At 39.6% G+C, this 27233-nt stretch overlaps 1 protein-coding gene across 19 annotated transcripts in view; it reads left to right on the forward strand.

Annotated features, from left to right (window-relative positions):
• The first annotated feature begins 1021 nt into the window (after positions 1 to 1021).
• LOC122888316 (RIMS-binding protein 2-like) overlaps positions 1022 to 27233 on the forward strand; it is a 65743-nt gene continuing 39531 nt past the window's right edge. For 6 of the 19 annotated variants that reach the window (XM_044222615.1, XM_044222621.1, XM_044222624.1 and 3 more), the window contains exons 1-4: positions 1023 to 1279; positions 2319 to 3198; positions 9261 to 9527; positions 26838 to 26945. In XM_044222615.1, coding sequence (XP_044078550.1) covers positions 1200 to 1279; positions 2319 to 3198; positions 9261 to 9527; positions 26838 to 26945 — 1335 coding nt within the window. In that variant the 5' untranslated portion in view covers positions 1023 to 1199. Of the gene's footprint in view, positions 1280 to 2168; positions 3199 to 8246; positions 8854 to 9260; positions 9528 to 26837; positions 26946 to 27233 lie in introns of those variants that run through there. The other 13 variants (XM_044222628.1, XM_044222618.1, XM_044222629.1 and 10 more) reach the window with 10 other exon arrangements.

Below are 27233 nucleotides of genomic sequence, written 5' to 3' on the forward strand. Positions count from 1 at the left end.
AGTGTCCCAGTAACCCATGATAGTGTGACAAAGAGCCAGGATGCATATTACCTGGACCCAGAAACTGGAGCAGCTAAATGGAATTCCACCATCATTCATTTTATTATTTACATCCGAGCTTTTCCTACAGTGACATGTCAGAATGTGTGAAAAAGGGGCTTCTGAAGAAAGTCCTACTTGATGTACAATTTGACCTAGTGGTTCTACAAAATCAGATAATTCATAACATTTGATACTTTTTCAAGAGAACATATAGTGCTGTTTCATGCAATTGTGTTGTCTTCCAGAAGATACCAGTGGCATAAAATCAAATTCTTCCTCCCAGAGGACATGATTATACTGGTTTTATAAGATGGGATCCTTCTCCACAGCACATAAATATACAGGTCTGTTAACCCTCACAGCTCTTGCATACATACATTGGCCACGACAAAAAGGAAAATAATACAGGTTGTGTATGACCCTCTGTCTGCCCACTTGACCATCAGTTAGTGGTTTAGCACTTAAGGAGCATTAGGAGAATGCTTTTTTTATGATAAATTAAAAAAAAATGATGCAATAGACCTACAATGAGCCCGCTTAACAACACTGCACTGGCAGCCTGTAGCCACTAGTGGTCATCCATCTCACACAAGTTAGTTGGATCCAATGATTATGTTGCCTTCCTGAATAGTCGGAAATACTGCAACTATTGTAAAAACGCACATCAGCAACTCAACATGTCTGTAAATGCCCCCCAAGAAAGGCGTAACTTTCTATAATAACAATGAAGTTCAGAAATAGAGGAAAATGTAATTAGAAGGAATGGTATGGATGTAAACAATGACTCCTGAAAGATAAATCACTGAAAACTTTGATTGCATAGCCAATACACATTACTCCCCTCCTTCTGTTATTGTAGGACAACGCTATCCCGTTTGACTTTCAAAATTCACATGAAAAATTTGTTTTGGTATTCCTAATGAGTCCTTCAAATGCGCGACAAGTCGTACAGTATTAGAGCAATTGTAAATGACGAGACAAGGACGAAGGACACTTGAAGGCAGCACTGTTCCTGGACTGGCCAGCAGAATGACGCTGGACGCAACCTGTGTATGTGACACTGGTGCCTGACAGATAAACAAAACCTTCTTGCATGGCTCTATGAACCTTTAACAACTAACGTTATCGGACTCAGTGTTGCTAGACAGCTCATTTTAATGCCGACAAAAGTGCCTTGGTTGAAAGAGGATGACTCCATTGATAAAAAGTTAAATATAAGAGTTGAGTCCGCTGAGAGGTGAGTTTGATACAAGTTGTGGCTAGAAAACTTAACGGTTAGCTAACACTGGCTAACAAGACGTAGTAGCTAGTAATCAGGACTTGTTCCAGCTCCAATATACTACAGACTGTTATTCGCGTTATTAAATACCGTTACCTTCATTAGCATCAGCTACTTGACCATATAATAGTCTACTACATTAAGCTAGTTAATTAGCCATTGACCGAAGTCCCATCCTCTGTAATATGAACCGTATCCCAGCGCTAAGTTGAGCTAGTGATGGGTAAAACTGGCTACAGTAATGATAGCTAACGGTGCATTGCTGTTTGCGCTTTTCATTGGAAGTTCACCAGTTCACTTGTTGCATGCTCAGCTGACTGTTCCTAAGCATAAGCTCCATTAATCGTATCTCGCACCTAGTAAATTTAGAGTTTGTTTTTATGTTGTCATCTGCTTAAAGGTTGTCAGTTTATGTCTTACCATACACCTGCATGATATGGGCATCTGTTCATTAAGCCAGGTTTAGATAGAACAAATTAAAAACTATCAGGTACAAATACCGTCATAATTTGCATGATAAGGCTTAACATAGCATAAGCATCTACGGTATTGCTACAGATTTCTTGCTCCTCACTGCATAGAGAGGGTTTCCAGAGGCAAACTTCTTTCTCCATTTATAACAAAACAGCAAGTTTTCACTGGTGTGTTCATTGTGCTTGCTTTCCTAAAGCTCTCCAGAGTACTGCCCTCTTTTTTTCTGAATTCTCCCAGAGAAGAACGACACTGTAATCATCACCTGTGCTTTCACCATGCTGGAAACATTGCATTTCTTGTTACTACATTCATCTAAAACATTTGAAAATACCTGACCAATTCTCTCACATCTTCCACTGTCTCATCTTTCCAGTGACCTGGTGTGATAATTGCATGCTGCATGTCTGCTAACCCCCCCATCACCGAGCTGCACTTCCTCTCATTTCTGATACATGGCCCTTCTTTAGAGATGAATACAACTCACTTTTCCTTGCATGTTGTGCTGTGAATGTGGCGTCATGAGGAAAAACAGGGATAACCCTCTGGCACTATCATCCAAGAAACCATGCCAGGACCAGACAGACTACAGACGAGAGCTAGAGAGGTTGCGTGCTGATTTGGAAGCAGAGAAGAACCGAACACAGCAGTCTACTAGACACCTCTGTGTGGAGCTTAGGCACCTGCGGGAAGAAGCAGAGAGGGAAGAGCAGAGGGCCGTGAGGGAGCTGACGGCCAGGCGAGGGTGCCAAAAAGACAGGCACTCTAATAGACACTGGCGTCTGCTGGCTAAGGAGGAGAACATTAAAGACAGTGGACAATACACTGAGGTTGAGTCCACAGGGAAAGAGGCTTTTTGTTTTGGAGAAACATATACAAAGCTGGAGCAGTTGCTGCTGACGCTGTATGAGAAAATAAATGGTGAGCAGGCAGTCTATAAATTGCATCACAGGGAAGACTTGGAGCTACAAAAGGCCATCTTCCTCTGCCAGCTGCTAGAGGCCCACGGAAGACTGGTGCATGGGAGGCAGAGAGCAGGACACCGCAGCTACATTTTTAAAAGTCTCTCAAGAAAGCCAACTCAAGAAGACAGCACTAACTCCTGCCAGACAAAGCCTCTCCTAACCAACTCCAGGGCCTTTCTACAGACATCCCAGAGTGCCTCCCGCTCACTCAAGAAGAAAACCAAACAAGATCGACGAAAGCAGCCTTTAGGGAGGACCCTCTGTGCAGCTGACCCCTGCACCACTGCTGCAGTCGTGGACACCTGTCGGAGCAGCTCTCTGAAAATTTGTCACCCTCACAACTTTCCCCATGCAGGCTGGGACAACCAGCCCCCCTACTGCGCAGAGTCCTCTGGGTCTGGCATGTCATCGCCCTCCAAATGCATGGACAGAAACATGGAGGTAAGCTATTTCCACACATGGTTCCAAAATTGAATAGAATGTGTCTAAGTGAGTAAGTAAGTAAAGTACTGCTAGCAGTATAGAGGTGTAATGTCTTTTACTCTTTTCTTTGTTGGTCTTGCTTCAAAATCATACATAATATGAAGCCCTGAAGGTTTTAGGCGGATTGACAAAGAACTAATAACAAATATTTCTATTATAAGCATCAACTACTGTTACTCCATGCGTACTGTTTGCTCAATTTAATATTAAAACATGATGAATTAGTTAAAACAAGAAAAAGTTATGTGTATCCTTGAATTGTAAATTGCAAATTGTAAATTTGCTTCTTGTTTTCCTCATTACTGTGCGTAAATGCATTACATATAGATGTAGACCTAGGCTTATGATAAACATAAGCTGATCACCACAGTAATCATACAGGAAGGTAACATCACAGAAGATGAACTGCTAACTAACACCATGGTCATCAAATCAAAACCGAAATGTTAATATTGATTCAGCACGGGCTGCATCACATAACATAGTATAATGTAAACCATGGTTACCATATTCTGCAAATCAGTGACCAATTTTTATCAATAGATCTTAATACCAATTGGGTGAAAGCCTGTTTAGACCACTGAGTTCATATTATATTCAAAACAACTGAGACATAAACCATTTAGGCTATCATAGCCAACTTTCTCTGTTCTTATTAGTATTGTTTGCATATCAAGTAGCCTCAATCAAGTGAAGACAGTGTGTAACTGTCAAATAATTCCCTCCTATTTGAGCTAAGCTTAGTATGTGGTCTTGTTCTCAGGCACCACAATTTTGTAAAGGCAGCAGTGGTGTGTATCCAGCAGCATTAAGATGGAGAACTAAACAACAACTGGTAACATTTCCACGAGGAGTTTTGTTTTATTTTTTGTAGCAATTAGACACAGACTACGTTCCAGTACAAGAAAAAGGAGAACCAAACGCTAGCTAATGTTGCATCCTTTTTAGTTGCCATTATGATGTGTTAAAAACATTTAATATGACTGGTGTTGTGTGGTGTAAAATACATGTTAATTTCTGTTGTCAGAGAAGAATTGTGCAGGATGTGAGGAGAGAGGAGGGGTAAGCACGTGTGGGTGAATCTGTTTATGCCTCTTGTTGGAGTGGCAGAAGTGGGTCAATGTGCTTCCATCTCTTAAATTTTGGTTTGAAGTTTTCATCGAGAGGAAATTGAATAAGTAATCAAAGCTTCAACTGTGTCTAAACAGCAGTGCCCAATTGCCAAACCTCATAGTTGTTTCATATTTATTGCACAGCCCTGCTAAGGCATCGCCCTTGTTATTACAGCAACTGGCATCAGGGTGAAGTCAATTTTTAAAGGTGTTCAAATGGGAATCCCTTTTAAAACAAGATTGGACTGGCTCATGCCTGTTTCTTTTAAGCATGTCAGTTTTGCACTTTTTAAAGTGTGTAAGAGGGCATCTACTGTAATTCATATTAATTGTTAATTGTTGTATATTTGTGTATAGCACAAACATGCCAACGTTTTCATTCCAGTTAGTCTGCCACCTTTTATATTTTCTAAATAAACTCTGCGTTATGAAACTGTTTGTTTTTAAGGTTAAATGGGATACTGTTCCTGAAAAATTGTGCATATGCAATTCGCTAGGAGAAATATATTTATCATAAAGCCATTTAAAGCACTGCTTAGAAAAGAAAATTTAACAGTGAGGATAGAGTCCTATATTTGTATTTTGGCTATACTGACATGTTCTTGGTATGTTAGGTTTGTATATGGAAAATAGGCTTTTGTGATTTTCCATATGATACCATATGATAAAATGCTAATTTGCATTTGCAGTTCACCCCAAAATCAAAAACACATATTGTTCCTCTTACCTGTAGTGCTATTTATCCATCTAGATTGTTTTGGTGTGAGGTGCAGAGTTTTGGAGATATCGGCCGCAGAGATGTCTGCCTTTTTTGAATATAATGGGACTAGATGGCACTCGGCTTGTGGAGCTCAAAGCGCCAAAATACATTTGAAAAACTCAACAGGAATGTCTCTTTCCAGAAATCATGACCCGGTTACTCAAGAAAATCCACAGACCTTGTTGGGAGCAGTTTCATGTAGGAACTATTTTCTTTCTACCGATAGTTTATAACACTACAGGTAAGAGGGAAAATATGTATTTTTGATTTTGGGGTGAACTGTCCCTTTTAAATCTGAAAGAATTTCCAAAAGAAAACCAAATCCAAATTGTTTGGGATCAAACAAAGACAAACAATTATTTATATTGTGTGATATAATACAACACAGCAGGCAATGAAGAAATGACGGAAGGATCAGTGTGCAAATCTGCTGTTGTATCTGATAGGTGTGGTGATACTGTAACAACACAGTCAGCTAACAGCTATTGAAATGAGCTTCTTGCTTAATTCCAAGTGATCTTTCAGAGTTGCTCCTTTTCCTCCCTGTCCTAATTTAATGGAGAGCATTTTATGTCAGATGTATTTGACCAGCAGCCGGCTCTTCAGTCTCACGACAGGCAGACGGGGAGACTTGGTCAAAATATGTCAGTGTGATAGGATGTCAATACCACTGAACCACAATGGATCTGTGCAGAGCATATGTTGTTTGACATGCTTTAGGTTATGATGACTGGATGCTTTTCTTTGTTGTATGTTCAGTGAGATTTATGTTTACTGTATGTGTACTGTGTACAACGTGATAAAAACACTTGCTGGTGGCAGTGTTCATGTGTCCAGTAGTAATCTCACATGTTTTGTTCTTTGTTGGTTGTTTTGCTGTCAGCACCTCTGTTCCCGATCAGAGAGTACATTTATATTATCAAAGGAGCTGACGCAGAATAGAAATAGTGTTCAGTGGAGTTCACGTCAGAGTTGGTTTCAGTCTGTAGGCTACTAAAGCCATGGTCTTGTGAGCACACTGTAATTAATAAGCGAATAGACTGAAGCTGTGAAATGCAGTGTTAGGGCAAAGTAAGAAGCTCATTTCTGTGGCATGAGCTTGATCTGTCTGGTCGAGGCTCTTCTTTTTCTGTCAAAATCAACCTCTTTTCCCTTTATTACTGAGTGTACATACTGCACATGCCTATCAGTACATTAAAATGGGGATGATAGACAGTTAAGGGAAAATGGATATCACTTTCGTTTTTAAAGTGAGCCATTGTAAATGTAACAGTCTTAGTGTTGACTACACCAGAAGTGTACCAGACAAATGCCAGTTAAAACATTTAAGGCAAAATATCTATCTTTAACTTTGCTGCACCCAGCTATGGGTTTTCTAACAGTGACCTTTAAAGGAATAGAAGATAGACTGTTGCACTTTATCAAAGCAGCCACACCCTCAAGCTTCAGCAAGCTTTGTGACTGCAACAAAGCCGTCACAAAGTATTAAAATACATTTTGACCTGCTGTAGATGAGTTGAGAATAGGCTGGAAAAGCGGTTTGGAGTGATACCTGAGATGAATGTGTAACTACATTTTACTTATTGTGACATATAACTATGTATATTAGCAGTGGGCGATATAAATAAAATCTTAGAACATGGTATATATAATTTTATATATTGACAGTGCATGTGCAGAAAAAGATCTGGAAATTTAATAAATAAAATGTTAGAGTTAGAGAAAAAATATGTACCAGTTTACAAATCTCTATTGCGTCTCAGTATATATTGTCTCCCATTCCTAGTGTCTATACAGTAATGATCCTAAAGGTACTTTCAGATAGTTAGTCAGATAGTTCCATTGTTTCCAGTGTAAACACAACAGCAACTATGCCACTGCAAGGAGAGGGGGCTGCTGCCACTCTTGTGAACATGACTGGATATTTGCTGCCTGAGATGATGATGGTTGAACTGTTTTCAAGTTGCCACTAGGGATGCACTGATCTGATATGCCTGGTCTCTCTAACTACTTAATGATGATGTTAGAGTAGGTGGATAGCAGCAACCTGTAGCGTATGGTACAGGTTGTTAGTAGGATTGACGGTAGCCGGTACCTACAGCAGTGGCGTTGTGCCCTACTGCCGCTTATTCAAAATACAAACCACAGACATCGCTCAATCAGACGCAGTGGTAACCAGTCGCTGTCTGAAAGCACCTTAACGCTTCTATTTGATCATTTAACCCCTTAACAAATACCCCTCTTGTTTGTGCACAAGCTCAAAAACACACCCAAAATAAAAGGGTTAATGTTCTTGATCCCTTCTGATTATAGTCATCATCTTGGTCTCCTCCTCCTCTAAAACTCTTTGGAGTTAATATTAAAAAGTCAGAATTAGTCTTGGTGATAGTGAAGCAAATTTACAGAGATACAAACTTGGTAAAATGTAAGGGTTTTTCCTGCTCATTTTTATTTTTTATTATTTTTTATTTTATTTCTTTAATTTACTGTTCCGTATACACGCATGTTGTAAAATAAGTAAGTGACACAGTGATATCGGGATCTTAAAACTGCTTTAACCAGATAGAATTGTGAGGCTTTGTGCTTTCAAACAACGTATAGTTATCAAGGCTGAATGAGGATTTAACCAGATGCCATCCCAAATAACGTAACAAACCCCCCTCCTGGCCTGTATTCAGGCCATCTCATTTGATAGACAATTAGCTGGAGTACCTAATAGTACCTCCTATAGGTAAAGAGGAGGGTAGTAAGACCAAATGACAAGTTAATTTATAAACCAACGTTGAGTTGTGAGTTAAATTTTTGCAGCATCAGACCTACAGCTCTTGTTTTTTAATGTCTGTGTCCAAGGCTAAATCACTAAAACATAAGTAGCATTCATCACCGTGTCAGACATCTTATTTGTTTCTTTAGTGCACAACTGCAGTAAAACATTAGAATTAGTCTGGGCTGGACACACTTGTTCCTCTGCCTGCCTCCTGCAGGCTCCCTGTGTTGCTGTGTGTACTGCCTCTTGAACAATCAATAGGCAGCCAACATCATTCCAGCGTCATCTCCATGGAAACGAGCTCTAGTCGCGGTAATGATTGGGCCCTGTCTCAAAGCCTGCCTTTTTGTGATAGGACGATGGAAGCAGTCCTCCCTACCCCCTCCTCTCAGCGACACTCGCCGTCTCACACACACACATTTTCCCCTTCGTCCTCTTTCTTCACCTTTATGGCGCTGTAACCAAGATAGGATTAAGCAGCCTGTCGAGTCTTATTGCATCTGGATGAAATGCTTTTTGACACATCAGCATCAATGAGGACGGACTCAGCTGAAGAGTCAACATGCCACCCACATCACAGCCTTACTGAGAGAATGGGGACTGGAGTGGAGACCTGTTAGTTAGATCGTTCTCTTGTTTTTTTCTCAATCGCATGTCTCTTCTTGTTTGCTATTTCAGTTGGGCCTACATGCGCTGTTTCAGCGTTGCGTAGGGTAAGAAATGGACTGGTGTGTCTTTTCCCTTTTCTGGACAAGCACCTATGACAAACCCCAGACAACAGAGCGCTAAAGCATGAAGACTCTGAATCTGAATGCTACACTGTGATAAATACTAACCACAGTATGTTCAAGAATGCTACCAGGACAATGACATTCATTAAATTGCCTTCACAAGCCAAGGCTGAAAATATGTAATATCCCTTTGGAGCTGATTGTCCTCATTTTGGAAAACGTCACAGTGCAGAGAGAGAAGAGGTACTTTACAACTCCTGGTTTATCTAATTGGTTTTGTCTTGGATATGGCACACAGACTCTTCCTGTAACAGATTTTAGGCACCTTCACTAGTGCTGATGTTGTCAGCTTAAACTTCCACTATATAGGGATTTACAAATTTTAGGCTTGGCGTTGGGTTACCGACAACCATGGCAATAACAGTCCTTTGCTTGGTTTCAGACACTTCCCCTTAGCTGTGAAAAAACACTCCTGCTTATGAGCTGTTGGAGAAAGGGAGGAGAGTGACATCTTTAACATTTTGAAGTCAGCCTGCCACAGCTGATCCGTATAATTCTCCTCCAGCAAATGAAAAGCTGGGATGGCTCGGTTTTGGCTGGGCACCTCATTTTGTTATATTGATCCCATCTGCGCTGTTTGACTTTGACAGAGAGTGATGTATGACCTGTGCACTCGGCCTGAGCAGCCCGAGCCTGCACCGGCACCCACAGAGATGGAGAGCCGTGAGGTGGCTGAAGCTCTTGGACGACAACAGCAGGAGTTAAGGAGGTCGGAAGAGCACGATAATAAGCAACATGGGATCTTGGACAAGACAGTTCCAACTACGGATAATATCACTTCAACATCATTGTTAGGAAAAAGACACCACTCGCTTTATGCAAACCTTAATGGTTTTGAAGTGGAAGCCATACGCAAGGTAAGTGTGGATCATTTGTTGTGTCTTCCAGTACCATTCTTGATGGTTGACATGAAAATGTTTGGGGCCCGGAGATACGCAAGAAGCGTCTTGTTCTCACAGTAATTTTACAGATTTTGTAGTGTATCATAGCATCGCCAATCTTCCTTAAAAAACAAAACAAAACATTTTGATAAAAGATTTTCAACTCATTACTCAAACCTTGGTTGTGGTTGTATTACTCTTTTCACATTGCAAACTCAGTTGTCTGGTTCTTCATTTTCAATTAAATATATAAAGCGGAGGAATCTTAAAGTTACAGGATTATGCAGAGTATGTGCAGTACATTTTCTTGACACCTCGTCTGGGTCAGTGTCATCTGTAAAAACAAAGGGTTGGCAGGTATTTCGCTGACTTATTGTGACCTCCCTTATTTCACACCTCTGCATATCCTGTTAGTGCAAAAGGTCCACTTAATGGTAGCCAACTGAAAATCAATAGCAAACCCATGAAATTTCCATGTAACTGATGGATGCTCATATAGCTTATACAATGAGAGACATCACTGTAAGGAACTATCAGAATAACTTGCTTACATTACTCCATCCAACTAACAAAATAGATCTCTTTAATGTAATAACAATAAAAAAAGTCCAGCATATTGTTTGTGTTGAAAAACACCTGAAATCATTGATTGTCAGTGGCTTAACTGTTCTGAACACAGTTGGTAGATACACTATAAAGGTTGCAGATAGTGCCTTGTTAGGTAAAACAATGTCTCCATCCCAGACTGTCAACAGCAACACATGACAGCTGAATCAACTTGAGCCATGTTGAGCTGCCACTCATTAACCCACCACATACACTATACATATATGTGTTCCTCTACACTGTCATTTAATCGGATTTTAGAATTAGACTGTGTTCATTCTCAGCTGAATTTGGAGCTAGACTTTTTGAATCACATGGTAAATATCTTAGAAAGGAATGCCAGCTAATAGTTATCAGCATTTTGGGGCCATATTTTCCCTGTACTAGTACTACATTATTGTCCACCACCAATTCTTCCTTAAAACCCCAGTTTTCTTTGTTTAATGGTTTGAATGTATCCTTAGTTGTGGCAGAATTTCATCATTAAACCAAGGTAGTAATCTGTGTGCAACATTGCCTTCTGTCTTCCCCACCCCCGCCACTTCATTATCCAATCACTACAATCACAGCGTAGTGAAAACCCCTAATAAACTATCAACACACAACATGGGAGAAGGTCTGTGGCCACAGAAGCTGGGAGGGAGCATTAAATGATGCATTAGAAATTATTATTTGGCCATTTCAGACCAGTGGGGGTCTGCAGTTGTGTTTTTAAGCAGGGGGTTGTCACTCTTAGATTATTGTTCATAATTACACCATTATTTGCAGTGGGGCTACCATGATCGTCCTTTTATTTCTCATCAGTTCCATAATTGATGACTGCGTGTGTTCCTACAGCAGGATGCGTTTTTATAAGAGTCCTATATTAGAGGAGTAAAACATTGATGTAAGAAGCAAAGCAGGTATTGTACAGCAGAGGGAAAGTGGGTGAAACCAGCTGGAAAATAAGCATCATGTTCAGCAGACCCCCATATTAATTGTCTGGGTTATAAATGGAGTATATAGAAAGATGGCTGGTTTTACTGTGTAGGTGATGTTCATCATCAGATCTCCATGATCCAGTGTGGCTTAGCCCACAGGGCAGATAAATATTCCATATATTGTATTCCACATAAAGCTGTTAAAGGGCTGTTTTGGTTTTGTTGATTGGGAAAATATATATTTATCCTTATATCTTCCTATAATAACTAATGAACATTTTTATCATTCATTTAAAGCATTGTGGAGATATTTAAACACAAGCTTGGACAAGATAGTAATGAAGCTTTTAAGAAAGACAAGCATGCTCCTTCGTATAAACAGCTCTTAAATTTGTGGTCAATTAAGGTTAAATTTTTAACAGATTTTTATACCAAAATCAAACTCTGTGCTCATGTCATGACATTATTGACCCAAAATGCATGAGAGCACTGGAGTGTTTATTTAAGACTTGAATAGACACCCTCCCAAGTTTCGGTACAGTGGTACGAGAACATATTTGATCTTCCCTTAACAAAAAGAGCACACAACTCAAAGCAGTTAAACAGGTGTATCATCTTATTTGAGGTTATGGGGACATGAGGGATGTGTAAATATATTTGATGCCTTCATATTTGCTATTATCCTTATTCTCGTTCATTTAGTCAACTTTATTTTGCTGTGGCTGAAAAAAGTGTTTTATGACCAAGAAACTTAAATAGTCAGATTTGAATATCCAAGTGAGTCAGGATGATGTTGATGTACAAAAGTGCTCAGTTTCACAGTGTGAGTATTCCAGTGGCTGCAGTTGCATCTGTCATCTAGAATGATTATAGAAAACCTATGTTAGTCTGTGTGTGAGTGCAAATTACATAAAGCACTTGTCAATGTCAGTCCTTTTACTTCACAGAAGAAGGAAGCATGATTCCTCTGAAGGCTAATGAGCTTGTTGACTGTGTGGTCCTCTGTGATCCCAACTCCTTAACACCTGTCTGGATACCATATGGCTGCCTCTCTAATGATTGTTGGGGTTAACACACACACACACACACACACTATGAGATGATATACAAACCCCTGTTTCTCCTAAATGACGCCACTAAAGACAGTTATTTTTCCTGATGGACCCTGTATTTAGCTGTGATCCCTTCCTGTGATTATGAAGCTAAGGCCACGCTGGCACTGTCTGAGACCCTTTGAAAGTGGTCTTTTGTTCAGTGTTGTACCAACATAAAGACCTTTGTCCAGAGTACATTTGCCACACACAGTTTAACTCCAGCCGCTGCCTAATCTCTCAGTAAAAACAGTTATTCTTGAGGAATATCTGGTTAGGCTGACTTTGGAGAATGTGCAAGCTATTTTCAGCTCTGACAAAATGCTGAAGCTACTATTTGTTTGTATTTGGGGTGCTTCTGTTCACACAAGGAATACCTTTACATCATTTAAGCCAGTTAGCGGGGGTATTTCCTGCCTTGTAAAATAACCCAAACGTAAGGGTACTTGTTGCTCAATTTGGTGTCAGCTGTGGTCCTATAGCCTGAAAATATAGGCTTTGTTACCTTGTCAACATGTCATTTCCCCTGCTGTGGATAAACTGACAAAAGCTGATGCTCAGCAAAAATTCTGGAGAGCTATTTTACCCTACACGAAGCTGCTCTTTTACAAGTGCAGTCAGATTTCTCAGGGTAAAATGCAGTAAGTCAGTTTTGCTACTGATCTTTTGCAAAATGCAGAGGGTTGGGTGTTTGACGCACTGATGCCAGCTCTACAGGTCGCCACCGACCCAGTTTGTACCTATGGGAGAACTGAAAGTGGAGCTGTGTGTGTATAGAAGACCTGATTTTACCATAACTTGGCTTGTATTCTTCTGAAATTAATCACAAATCTCAAAGAGGATGTAGTCATGGTAGAGTGTTTGAATTGTGAGTCAACCGCTTATTGATTTGCTTCTGATGAAGTAGCCTACGTAATGATGAGCCTAGCATCCACTGTTAGACAGACAAGTATAAGGTTGATTAAAGGGTTGATCAAAACAATTAACTTTTATTTTATTTATTTATTTTTGTCTTTAGTCACATGATTATTATGGGTCCTTTCATTGTAGGAAGTTGTGATGTATTTGCAAAATGACAATATTTTCACACCATAAATTTAAAATGTATATGAAACGTATTTATTTCATTATAAAAGTACATCACAGCAATAATCAAATTTGCTTAGTATAAAATTAGGTTTCTCACCACCTCATAACAAACTTGCACTGTCCACTGAAACGCCAGAGGGCTTTTAATTTGAAATGGATACAGGAAGTGTTGAGTTTTTTGCAGCAGCATAATGCAGTAACTTTAACAGGGTAAATGGGAGCAGATCAAAACGAAGCTTCGTGCTAAAATATTGTCGTGACAGCCCACATTTCCCATCATGCCTAGTGCTGAACTGAGTAGTTTGTTAAGTTTGCTGTTATATGTTTAAAAATGCAAATGTTACTTTTTGTTAGTGTTTGCAATGTGTCAGTTCAGAACATGGTGATTTATGTTGGTAGTTGTCATTTTTGTGCTGGTTTATAGTTTTAACCATTAGTGAGGTGGCTGTTTCATTTCTAGACACCACCTGTATTTTGTAACTCTGCTTTTAAATTGTTGTCTCTTGTGTTGAATGTCTTTAAATAGTTGATATTGCAGAGAGCTTATTTCTCTCTCTCATTCTGTGCTGCCTGCCACAAAATGACCAATTACACTGATCAAACGAAGGGAATTATAAATAAATGCTTGCTTCAAATAAAGGGCTGTTACCTTCTGCAGGTAAAAAGAAGCCCTGGTCACTATTTGAGAAAGTACGGTATGCATTTTACTCTGCCAATCAGCGACCCGTTAAAAACGAGTCCATTTTGGGTCGCAACCCTAAGTTTGGGAAATGCTGGCTTAGTCTATAAAACATAAAAAAATAGTGAATAATGTCCAAGGTGAAATCTCCAGATGTCTTGTTTTGTTCGACCAATAGCCCCAAACCCAAATATATTCAGTTTACAATGATATAAAACACTAGAAAAGCAGCCAACCTCACATTGGAGAAGATGGAACCAGAGAATTTTGGCATTTTTTCTTAAAGATTGATTAAAAATTAATCGGTTATCAAAATATTTGCTGATAAATTTTCTGTTAATCAATGAATCAACTAATTGTTGCAGTTCTAGTTAAAATGTCACAGTTTTAGATTTTTTGGACAATTTCATTTAACAATCCAGATAAGATTTATTCCTGTTGCTGATTCTATATGGCTCCTATTTGCCACAAGGTCCTACTTGTGTGTTTGTGTGTGTGTGTGTGCATCTGTGCACATATGAGTGTGTTTTATTGGCCAGCCATGTAATGACTTGTGAATAATTAATAGAGCAGCGAGAGGGGAATCTCTGGAGTAATGGTCTCTCACCATATTCCAACCCAAACATCACTGTCTGTCTGGCTGCTGTCTGCCAGTAACAAGTCGCAGACTCTCTCTATGGAACAGGGGTCAGACATTGTGTTCGCTGTCGCATTTATTCACAACTGTGGGGCCAGGAGCTTGGGGTGTCACTTCCACACACATATACTGCACTGAATGTGGGTTGTCCAGAATATATCTTGTTGATCAGTAGACCCTTAGCCATTTACTCCAAAGTATTGCTCACTGTTGCACTGATTTGCTGTGACAAAGGTTGAACCGTGAAGACGGCTGGAAGGTTTTATAAAGCACTGTTGAAAATGAAAATGTAAGCCACATTCTAACACCATGATTTTTCCACTACTGGATATGCTTTTTACCCCTGCAGTTGCCCTTTAGCATATATCCTCCAACACCTAAGAATCCTTTACATACCCTTCACTTGGCAGGAGCCAGACAATACATATATTATACTATATTGCAGTCCTTATTATGATCAGCTCAAATCTAGCTTGTTTTATCTGTCTGCTCCCATTCTTACCCATCACATTTGCTCCTCAGCCTTTATTCACCAAGCGGGTGCCCATTTATTGTTTCCCATTTTCCTGTCATTGCCATACCTCCTGCAAATACTCTCATGAACCTACTATGACACCTAATTCACTGTGAGAACAATGGTACACAAGCAGTTTGGATTTTGTACAGTAGTTACATGGTGGGAAATAGTTTGTGTGACAACTCTGTCATCAGCTGTTGGTGTTTCTTTATGCATCTGTTTCGCACCTAAAGTGTTTGCCTCTTTAAAGGCTTTAGCTCAGATCTAATATCACACATACGGTGTCTCCCTCCCGCCTCACATTTACATTCACTTGCCTGAATCCAGACTGTTACATATTTGGCGTCCTCCAAGGGCTCTCTGCTGTCTCTGACATTTCTGCGTCATTTGGTCCAGATCCCAAATTGCTGGCGAGATTAAAACCATGATTACCTGTGTTCCACTCACAATGGGAAATGCTTTTTGCCTGGAGGACGAAAGGGAGACCTATTTTGTTGATGCGCTGAATGTCAAGAAAGGTCACTTAGGCTTTTCATTATTGGAGTGCCTCTACCAGATGTACATTTATTGAATGTGACTGGTAAAGGTTTGCTGTGGAACACTGTAATAGTGTTTAGACATTTGAATGGTGCAACGTTGTTGTCAGAGACTTATTGACTGTCTTGACCCTCTGCTGTGTTGTCCTAGACAGTGTGTGTGTGTGTGTGTGTGTGTGTTTTATTAATTGTTCTGTCATCTGGAAACTAACTTTCAAGCCTGGTCTGCCCTATTCTGCCTTTAAGAGATGCTACCCAATTTAATGTATTGAAGAGGAATGTAGTTTAAAGGTAGTGTTAACTCCTAGTGTCAAGGACAGTCCAATCAATATTTTGTAACATCGCCAACCCATCAATAAGCTGTAAACTCGTGAGTAGGTCAGCCACTGACTAAACACAAGTATGATAGTGTTCAGTCATTTAGTGTAATATTACATTAAAATACCTCTGTAAATAACAATGGTTGAGCATGTTTGCACCTGTCTGGTGATACAGGAATGGGAATTTCCAGTGCTCACTAAGAATATGTCTCTATCCTGGAAACATCCGGGGGAATTTTCCAGCTCTTTATCAGTGAGCTGTGGGTGATGAGATGCTGGCAGTGATGACAGAGTAGGAGGAGTGATTTTTGGCAACATCAAGAATGGCGAGAAGGTCCTTGCGGGGCTGGCTGGATGCATTTTTTCAATTAATTTTATGCACTTCCATTTCTGGCCAAGTGCATTATACAGTAGCTTGTGGAGGTCAGCCCAATCTGTAGAATGAAACTGGCTGAATGCTGTGCCCATATTTGTCACTTGCTCACTTTGATTGTTTTTATCAAACCTCCAGTTAACAAAGGCAGTTTAACCTCAGTCATATAACTTTTGATCCACTACACAGATGCAGCCAGAAATACTTAAATGCCAATTTTAGTGTCCATACGACATTGCTTTTCTTCACATCATGTCATGCTGAAAAAGTTGCAAAGGAACCAACATAAATTTCAAAATGTGTGTTTTGGGAGAAATACAATATTCAATATGTGAGTCAATATGTAATTCAATATTATGCTGTTGTGCATAAGCAAAGCAGAGTTGCATATAGTAGGATGTGGGCACAATGTGCATGCACTTGAATATGTCTTCCTCACACTTAATAAAGCCAAAATATAGCCTCTTTTTCCTATTATGATGACTGATGTGGTTTTAAATGTTTAAGCAGATTCTGTAAAACCAAGTGTGTCTGTTGTGCTAGACCACAAATTAAGTTGTTGCTAGTGTGATAGCGGGGGGTCGAGGGGTTTGTATGCATATGCAATTTTCTTTGACAAGATTAAGGGTTATATTCATTTGAAGCTCTCAGGGTTGAACCTGTGGAGGGTCGGGGGAGAAACAAATCATCTCCACTACATTATGTCTCCCCTCTATCCATTTTCTGCTGACACTGCAGTAAGTGGAATAATTTGGTGACCCTTCCTAGTGTTCATCTTTTGACTTTTTAAAGCCAGATGTTCTCTGCATGTCTGACATCTTATTAAGCCCATGGAGGCTCAGGGGTTTTTGACATTTTTATTTGTGAACTGTGAGATGATGAGGCAGCCATGCTAGTATGGATTTTAATTACTGTGTCGGTTGGACAGAGTTGCAATGGCTTTGTAAGAAAGAAGCTCCAAGCCATAATAGAGACAAGATCTGAAGGCTGATGGGATGAGTTATCATAATTAATGTTACATCTACCATGCATTACAGATGCTAAAACATCCATGTTGATTTCTTAACATGGATTAAGCGTAAAATCACTACTGGCATAGCAGATGAATTAGCCCATTGCCACATGAGAATGCATCAGGACATGTGGACGCATCATATCTTCAGAGTCTAATGGTTGGAAATCACATCCCTGGATATAAACTAGATAGTTCATACCACATAAAGGTTATGTGTTGAAATGTATGCACATCTCATATTCTAAACCTATTGAAAGGAAAAGGCACCAACAAGCATTTCCAGACAGTGCATTTCATTTTTGCACAACCTCACCCAGAGGACGTTTGTATGAGGGGTGGTAGAGGTAGATTGCTGGACGCCTGGGGGAAGTAAAGGGGTGTCTCGTGTTGGCTCTTTGTTCTCTAACGCCATAAGAGAAACCCCCTAATCTGTCACCGTCAGGTACCCTGGGGGAGATGAGTTGTGATAAATACAGGAGGGGATTTGAGAGGACACTTAAGAGGGCTTCTTCATGACTTATATATGAGTATAGCTAGAAAGCTGCTGTTAATAAAATACCTCGGGCCACTAACAGCTTTGTGGTTCTTTTCATGTGTAGTTTTTTTTAAAGATATATTTCTCTGCTTTGTTTGAGACCACTATAGATAGCAGCCTCCCTGTTCCCTAACCATAAGGGAGTTTTGCAATGCCACAGATCTCAGATGAGTCCTATGAATAAGGTGGATATTGCTGTCTTGATCATTGTAATTAGAACAAAGGCTTGGAAGGCCTGTGTTTTGTGTGCATATAAAAATAATATGTAGTAGAGCATTGGAGACAAATTTCTGAGCATTCTTTGCACTGGCAAATTCATGTGCACAGGCAAACAGTGGAGTGTTAAACCACAAGAGATGTAGGTGGTAACAGAGTAAAACAAAAAAGACTACAAAGCATTCTCTATTGTAAAAGATCAAAATGGATTCACTCTTAAACTCTTTTCATGTCCAGGAAACCTCATTAGAAAACCATACATTTTGTAGGAGACAGAGATAAAGAGAGTCATTGATTTGACTCTAAATTGTAACGCTTCACTGATATTGTGAAGTCCATTAGTATCCACTTCAGTGGAAGGGTGGCCATTCATGTCCCTGCTGGATATAGCTAGTTCTTCTCTTTCTCGCCTCTGCTGGTAATTAAAGCTGTGTTCAGGAGTAATTTCTCCAGCCATGTGGTATTTGAGGGTTGGGTCTATGGGAGGAGGTCTTTCCCCTTCCATTATTGTTGGGATCAGACAAGGCCTGGATTAATTAAGGCACATTTCCAGATTCAGACTGCCTCCTTCATGCCAATCCTCTGAGCAACATTGCAGAATAAAACTCAATTTCTCAATTTCTTGCAGGTTGTGCATTGTGCATTTATAAAAATGAATCTAGTACAAGAGTACAAAATGTAGGATGATCATAGCCTGACTCTCACAGTAATTATATTTGAGAAACTGAAGGACTCTTTTTAAAAACAGAAATTTCTTCTACATATCTGAAAGAAGCTGCCTCCAATAGTAGTAGTACTGAGACACATTGGATTAAAAACAATGATTATCATATTACAGAAATTCCCTTTAATGCTTCAGTACTTTATTACTGCTGTCTTTAAGTATGCAGGCAGCAGACCTACTGAATTGAACAGTGTATGTAACCATTATTTATTCAGTTGCTACTGTGTGTTATCCTTTTTTCCAGAGCATTGGCAACCAACTAAACCAGTGTAAATAAAGGTTTACAGATTTTTTCAAGTCTCAACCTACAATTGGTATAATTACTGGTGTATTGATGTATTGCTTTAGTAGTAGACCCTGTGACTGCATGGGTTGCGGTTGTAATACAAACTGTATGGACTTTGGCTGAAATGATGCTGTATTGCAAATGAGAGCTTTTATACTGCCACTTCAAATATCATGTCCAACAAAGAGTTAACAATGGCAAAACATGTGTTTGTGCGTGTGTGTGCCTATGTGCATGTCTTTGTCTTTGTCTTGCAGTCTCCTTAGAGGCTTATAATGGGGGATTTCTAGCTGTCAGCTAAAAATGCTGATGTTGGTGTTTCTGTAGACATTTCCATATGCCTTACAAAAGCTCGCCGTGGATCCCAGACAAAAGCATAATCTGGTTGTGAGACCTTATGAATATGTAAGAATAAGTCCACAGACATTTCATGATCTATTCAAATCTTTGTTGATAGGTAACTAAAGGCTCCTATTGTGTCAAATGTAATAAACATTTAACATCTGCTCTTCTCCTTTCCTTATAGCCTTTAAATTGTACTTACATTTATTGTCAACATTTCTGCTTTTCTTTCTGCCAAATACACTATATACTAATTACTGCAAAATATTTACCAACATTGCAGTGTTTTTACATTTTCATCTAAGAAACCCCCATATGGTCTTTTTAACAGCTTACCCTTTGTGATACAGGAAATCACATAAAGCACAGCGAAGATGGGTGATTCCTAGTAGGTCAGAAAAAATTAAACAGAAGAATGCATGGTGGCCTCAAAAGCTCAAGGGCCACCGTAAGAATGACATTTAAGAATAACTTAAATGCAAAACACAGTGAAGTTTTATTTACTGGTTTTGCTAATAAAACAGTTACTGCATGAGCCCTGTTCTGTGTGTTCTGGCTCTGTCATAGTGCATGTTTTGATAGCACTATTAGAGCAATTAAACATACATTATTTCTTCACCTCACATATTGGCATCCTGTGTATGAGCAATTTTATAAGCTCCAAATAAGATATGTCATACGGTAAGAGCGGACAATTTAATATGAAGATTTGACATAATAAACTGCTATTTTATTATATTATCTATGTTTCTGTCTACTATTTTATTATCTGCTTAATCTAGCCATGGTGTCTGTTTTGCTTCTCTACTTTAGAGCTTGCAATAAAATGGCCATGAAAGGAGATGAGTTCCAGAAAATCCTAAGCCATTTTAATTTAGACCCTTAGAGGCATATAAAACAGCAACTGACCCAGATAATCGAGATGCAATTTAGCCTGCTCTCTGTACAAAGCTCAGTCCTGTCAGTGTCAGCCTGGTGTAAGAAATATGAGTAATGCAAGTGGATAATTAGTAATAAGTCACTTGTGATGTTTCTCTTTAATGTTACTCTTTTATTTTGTTGCTTAACTCAAGTTAGGTTGTTTTGAGTGACCTTTAAATTTTCATTGTATGATAAATGGGATTAAAGTGACTGAATTGTTCCAGTTGCATTTAATAACAAGGTCAGTAACATATGTTGGTGCTGGAACCATCTGCTGTGTTTCCAAACTGTGACAGCCATGTGAGTTTGTCCTTCAGTGGGTGTACTTAGAGTACAAGTATAGTCCCTTTCACAAGTGTGACCTGCAACAACAACACACCAGCAATTAGTAAAGGCTCATCCACCCTGCTTTTATCAGCTGCAGTCTCACAAGCGCTTTCACAGCAAAATTAGTCTATTAGGACTATGATAGGAATGGGCAATTTTGGCTAACTGTGTTTATTTTAGGTATTGCATAATCACATCTTACCTGGAATGTCTTATGAATTCTGCCATAATAAGTTGTTAATGCAAACAAAAAACTTTTTTCCCAGGTTCACAATCAAATAGAATACTTAGTGTTTCCATATTGATAGCTATTACAGTGATACAACACAATACAATGATAATTTTCAAATGCTTAAAAAAGTTCACATCTATGGTACATGATGATGTGTTCTGAACTCCGCAGGCTGTGCGTTTTATAATCAGCACTCCCTTCAGTTATCTGCTTGTATCCACAATTATTGCAGACAGATCCAAACAGCATGTAGGGAGATGGCTCCATTAGGCCCGTCTGCCCTGCCCAAGGCTCAGGCTCTCCTGACAGACGTTTGTGTACAGACCCCTGCCCTCCTGCTACTGAGTTACATCTGCCTTGCTTACTGAGCCAGGCCCATGTGAAAACAGCACTGCTATAAGAGAGGAGAACTGGCAGAATGCTAATACACTGGCCTTGAGTGGACCTCACCACCTGCAGCCCTTTTCTGTGGCAGCAAGAGAAACAAGGGCAGGGTGGTTTTTAGTCTGTAAGAAGCCAGCATTACCTCATGCCCAAAGAAAAGCCTCCAGTGTATTTCAGTGTGATTCCCAGGGAACAATTACAAGACATGGACGGACTCCAAGATCATTAGAATCAGAATGGAGGCAGGCGGAGGCTGAGTTCACTCCGGCTCGCCTTCCTCTGAGGTGATTGATTGGGCTTTAGCACCATCCTCCTGAGAGGAAGACTGGGACATTGGGACCGGCTGACTCCTCTAACTGATGGCAAAATAACTCTCAAGGACACAAAGGTTCATCTGAGAGCTGAGGCTAACTCTCTCTGAGCCATTTAAGAATGTTTGCTGTGAAAAGGCAACATCTCTGCTTCCATCTGAAAAACAAATTCAGGCTGCAGCTATTTCTGCTAGTTGTAGCATCACTTCAGTGACATTTGGTGGTGTTATTAAGTGTAAGTCTTGTGTCCTTCTGCCATTGGCTTGGTATAGCATATTTTAATAATGGCATCCTCTGGTGTGTCACTTCTAATATTGCTGTAATACTACTTAGGAGGAGGGTCAAAATAGGTTGTTCCCCACCCTTAACTGAGCTGCATTATGAAATCATCATCTAGAGCATAGGTGTCAAACTCTGGCCCGCGGGCCAAATTTGGCCAGTGTATAAATATATTTGGCCCGCGAGGCAGTACCAAATGAATACTAGAGCTGGCCCGCCGGTATTATACAGCGCATGCACCGCTAATACTACAAATCCCATAATTCTCTGCTGTTGTTTTGGCACGTCAATCATGACAGGACTCAGAAACGCCCTCTCATCTGTGACAGTAGTCATAGCGACCTCATGCTACAACTGTCACCGTGCTACCCCTTCCCCAAAATGGCGAAAAGAAAGGCAGAAAAACCTATGGGGAATTTTAGCAAGAAAAGTCTACAAAAATGGTAAACAATTTAATAACAAGAATGATTTAAAAAAGGCTATCAAAGGTGCCTGGGAGGACATCGATGGGGAAACAGTGAAAAGTCTTGCTTTTAGCATGCCAGATAGGTGTTCATATGTAATTCTTGGGCACGGAAAGCCAATTAATTATTAATTTCCCTATATTTTTGTCGGAATAAAAACAATAAAAAACATTTTTTTGATCTTTTTATAAAAGAAATTGCATCATATAGAAAACAAAAAAATACATAAAAATAATATAAAAAATAAATATATTTTACGTTGAAATTTGGTTCAAAGCAAATGTCAATTCAAATATTTTTATTTCCCTATAATTTTGTCGGGGACTGTATATTGTATGGTAGCGTTGCTTGTTCCATATTCAATGTTAAAGCAAAACTTGTTTGGGTCCATATTAAAAGATTCATTTGTTCAATGTTGACCAGCGACTTTGTTCAAGTTTTTAGTTTTTGGCTCACTCTGTATTTGAGTTTGACACCCCTGATCTAGAGACAGAGTACCATATTTAAAATGCTTATTACATTCAGTTTTTCAGTACTTTTCTACCTCCTGTGTAACATAAGACTGGCTGTTTGCTGGTTTGTTTCAGTTCTTCATTACTATCTTTACCTCTGTCTCACAGATAGCCTCACTGTTTTCTGATCCACTCTCCTTTGCTGTACTATCAGAGCTGTCATGAATTCTGCTGCTGTGCCCACAACCGGTAATTCAAACTGAACACTTTATTGCTGCTTCATGTTTCAGATTTCCACTGGTATTCAGACATTCATGTTTTCTTAATTTTACCCCCAGCAATTAATTTGCATCTAATCTAAATCTACCATGCAGGACAATAAAGACTGAACTGAACTAGTAAACCACTGAATGTCCTTTATTGTCAAGCAGCTACAAGAATGAATGACATAACCACTGAGGTTAGCAATTGACTGCTCTCTCCTTGTTTGATTGAAAATTGGTCCATATCGAGATTTGGAGATTGTCAGCAGATAGTTTATGGGTAGATGATGAGGTGGGGGCAACCCTTCTTGGTAAGCCATTCCTTTAACCGTACAATTCCTCGGTTGTAGAAAAGCACCTTCTGAACCCGGCTGCTTACAGCACAGAATAGTGCGGGTGTCCCAGCTGTAAGGAAATTTAGTATTATGCGGAAAATCCTTTTTTTTGTGTCTCATTTGAGCTGGTTGCTTTATGTTCTCACTCTCACTCTGGTATTAATGTTAAGCCTGTCCTAGTAGCTTTTTTCTGATACTTAAGTACAATGTAATTTTTTTAGGAGTTGTTAGTTATAGTAGGAGTGTTTTGTGTCTTAATGCTTTTTAAATGTTTCCATACCATATTTACATTGAAAACAAGAGGCATCACATTTGAATAGATTTAAAGAATTTACCAGATATTTTTTACTTTGAGCACTCCCTTATCCCTAACATTACAGTATGAGAGATAAATCAAACCAAGACAGTTGAATAAGCAGCGTCCCTGAAAAATTCATGTATCATCAACAAAGCAAATAGTCTGGTCATGAAGTCATAGGGTTTTATGACAAGCTATGCACTTTTGTATGCAGTTTCACTATGTGCCCTAATACATTATCTAAGGAGGATTCCTTTATTGCATGTGATCCTGAGAGTGTACAGAGAATGGAGCATGTTGTAAAAATCTTAGTACCAAAAATGTCTGTCAAAGGCATTAGTTTCTACAGCATCAATTTTTACTTCATAATAACAAAAACAACAATTAATGCCACCCTCTCTTAATCCCTTGTGTTTAAATAGGCAATCTGAATCCAGCGTGGGAGAGGCAGGCTCTGCCACTACCAATAAAAACTACCATATAGAGAGATAATTACAGAATGTAAATACATTGACTGGCTATTGCAGAAGAAATGCCAACCATAAAGAGTATCAATAATGGTATAATGGTAATATTTGATTTCATGAAAATGTTAAGGATATAACTTAAATGGGAAATGGCGTAATAGCTTCAGTAGTTTCCTTGTCAAATATATGAAGCTCAGTCATGCTTAACCAGAGTAATGAGATCACATTTTGTCTTACAGTATCTTAGCTGGTGCCATGATGTGCCCAAAGAAAGCATTCAAGTTTAAGGAGAATGTACTTGCTGACTCAATGCCTGTGTTGATTAGAATGTTGTTGAAGAAGCATCTTTTTTGCCTACAGTGACAAATAGTGGTCACATCTTTGCTTTGACTGCAAGCTTTTCACAGCTAATTTAGACAGTATTGGACATTTACTAAAGCTTGCACTTTTTTTGGGAAACATCAGTGGATCTGGCCATCGGCAAGTGATTTTGCATTAATAGCTGCATTGTGTCCCTCGACTATCTTAAAATTCTGCCACTTTGATATGGACGTTTTTGCAGATTGTTGCACATCCCTTATTTTTCCATGCTACTACTCGCTAGAATTATTCATCACCACATCATGTGTTAATGATTTCAGTCAAATATATTGTGTCTGCTAGTTTGTATGGTCTTACCCTGAAAACATATGGTCTTTCTGGCACTAGTTTGTAACTTACTAACTACATATTCAGACAGGATGTCCAGTGTTACCAGTACAATGGTATTGGAAGATGAACAAACTGGAGCCTCAGCTGCTGGCTTAATAAACAGCTGGTCATTAGTGTTGACTAAAATAACAGGTACAGCAGCATTAAAAACCCTCCACGGAGCCACCAGATCGCCCATTATCTGCAGTCACCAAGACAACATGATCTCACAAGATGATGGTCACATGATTTTTAAACCACACCATGTCATCAGGATGTTGGATATAACATTTTTTGCTGTTACGAAAGTGTCATTGTGGCGGAGGGCTGTTTCAGGTTAGTAATGAGATCCCAGGAGTATTATGGAAACATCATGGAGCACAGTTTAACAAGTTCATTGGTGTTTCACATGTGGAGCCATCTGTGTGCTTTTGTCATACTGAGATGATCTACTACAGTCTTGGAGAAACAACCTTCCTTACTCGTTATGGGTAGGGACATGCAGACTGCTTCACACTAGTCAAGCTGACCACAGGTGACATGAGGCAGTATTACCTTTCTCAACAGTAATTGCCCACTTATCATACATAAGCAGCCAAAGTCAGTCTAGTTGACTGTTATGCTGAAGGTGTTTCACTCAAACAAACCCTCCCCTTACCACCAGTTTATCTGTTCACCCTGCCTGTCCATCTGCTCTCACTGCAGCCATTACATTCATGTGTGCCAGGTCTACTCTCAACCCTTCCCTCTGCGCTTCAGGGCTCATGTAGAGCATCCCTGTCACAGATGCAGGATGCCATTGCCTCCATTCAAACGAAAGACCAATCTGCGTTTCCCCCCACTTCCATGTGGGCGATAAACACCAATGACTGTCTTGATCACCACATTGACTGTCTGCCACATCTGCTGCTGCTTTGGTGAGCTGTCTCTTCATTAAGCGCTCACAAGATAACAAGCTTATATGTGTAACAATTAGGACTATTACACTATATAAAACTACTATAAAACCTCAGAGTGCATATTTATTTCAGTACATGACAATTGACTACAGTCATTTAATATACACAGGGTTTGGAGAGTATATTTGGGAAATATTTTGATGCCTTTCTCAGTTCTTTATTTCTAACTAAACGACTGTTTATCGCAGTCCATCGCCCTAACGTGTCATCCTCACTTTCAACAATTTACTATATGTGGCTACCCTATTAACATGCTCATGTTAACTATTTGGCCATGTGGTCTATCATTAGAGCATCAGTAAAGTAGAAGTGAGGTGAAGGTCCATCCGTCTTCACAACAACAAACCAAAGCACACCACTAAAACAGCACTGAAGTGGCTTTGGGACAATTCACTCAATGTTCTTGAGAGGGACCGCTAAGCCCCGAACTTGAGCCCAACCAAAAATCTGTGAAGAGACCTGAAGATCACAGTGAATTGGTACTCCTGTCCGGTTTGAGAGAGCTTGAGAGGATCTGCGAGGAATAAGCAAATTAGTTTTAAGAGCATGTCATCATGGGGTGCAGAGTGTAGATTGATGACAAAAAAATAATTTACAATAAAATATGAAATGACAAAATTAGTAAAAAATGTAATTACTATTATACTATTACTTTCATGAATCCACTGTATGTGATCTCCTTTCCTTGTTTATTTCTCTCTCGCTCTGTCTCTCCTCCCCTCTCTCCATAGCTCAGTATGAGAGCTCTCCTTCCCCTTATGCTGAGTTAGTGTGGTATAATAGGTATTCAGTGCCAGTGGTAGGCTGATTTAGTTGGTCTAATGAAATGCCTTTTCAGCAGGCTGTCATCTGTCAGCCACCATTAGATAGCACTATGTAAACATTGGCTGACAGCAGAGGGGATGCTTTTCTGTAACTCAGAGATGGAACATGATTGAGTTTCGTGGTGTTTTCATGAAAACAAAAAAGCCAGTAGTTGGTAAACTCTGCATCTGTCTTTGTTGTGCTTGTTTTTCAGAATGGTACTGACTGTGGGTTCCTGGTGCGTCAGAACTCTGAACTCTTGCGAGCCCTCGATGAGCTGGAGAAGACCTGTACCACACTGAGGGAGGAGAATGGCCTGCTGGTAAGGCTAAAAATAACAGAGAGTTTGTAGTCTTGACTGAAGGCTTCCTAGAAAGTAGGCCAGGTGCACCGAAAGAGCGAACAAAACATTGAAAATGTGCATTGTTTCAGTTAGGTGCTGTTACTTGCCTCGTTTTCTTTTTCCACAGTCATTTATTCCGTTTATGAAAGATTCTGAATTTCCACTGGCAACACAGGCAGATGATATAAAACTAGGAAGCATGCTACTCAATCCCTCTTCAAACCATTAATAAGCCTTCCTGAATAACTGTTTTTGTGACTTTCTTGT

This window comes from Siniperca chuatsi, linkage group LG14 (assembly GCF_020085105.1).
Source record: "Siniperca chuatsi isolate FFG_IHB_CAS linkage group LG14, ASM2008510v1, whole genome shotgun sequence".
NCBI lineage: Eukaryota > Metazoa > Chordata > Actinopteri > Centrarchiformes > Sinipercidae > Siniperca > Siniperca chuatsi.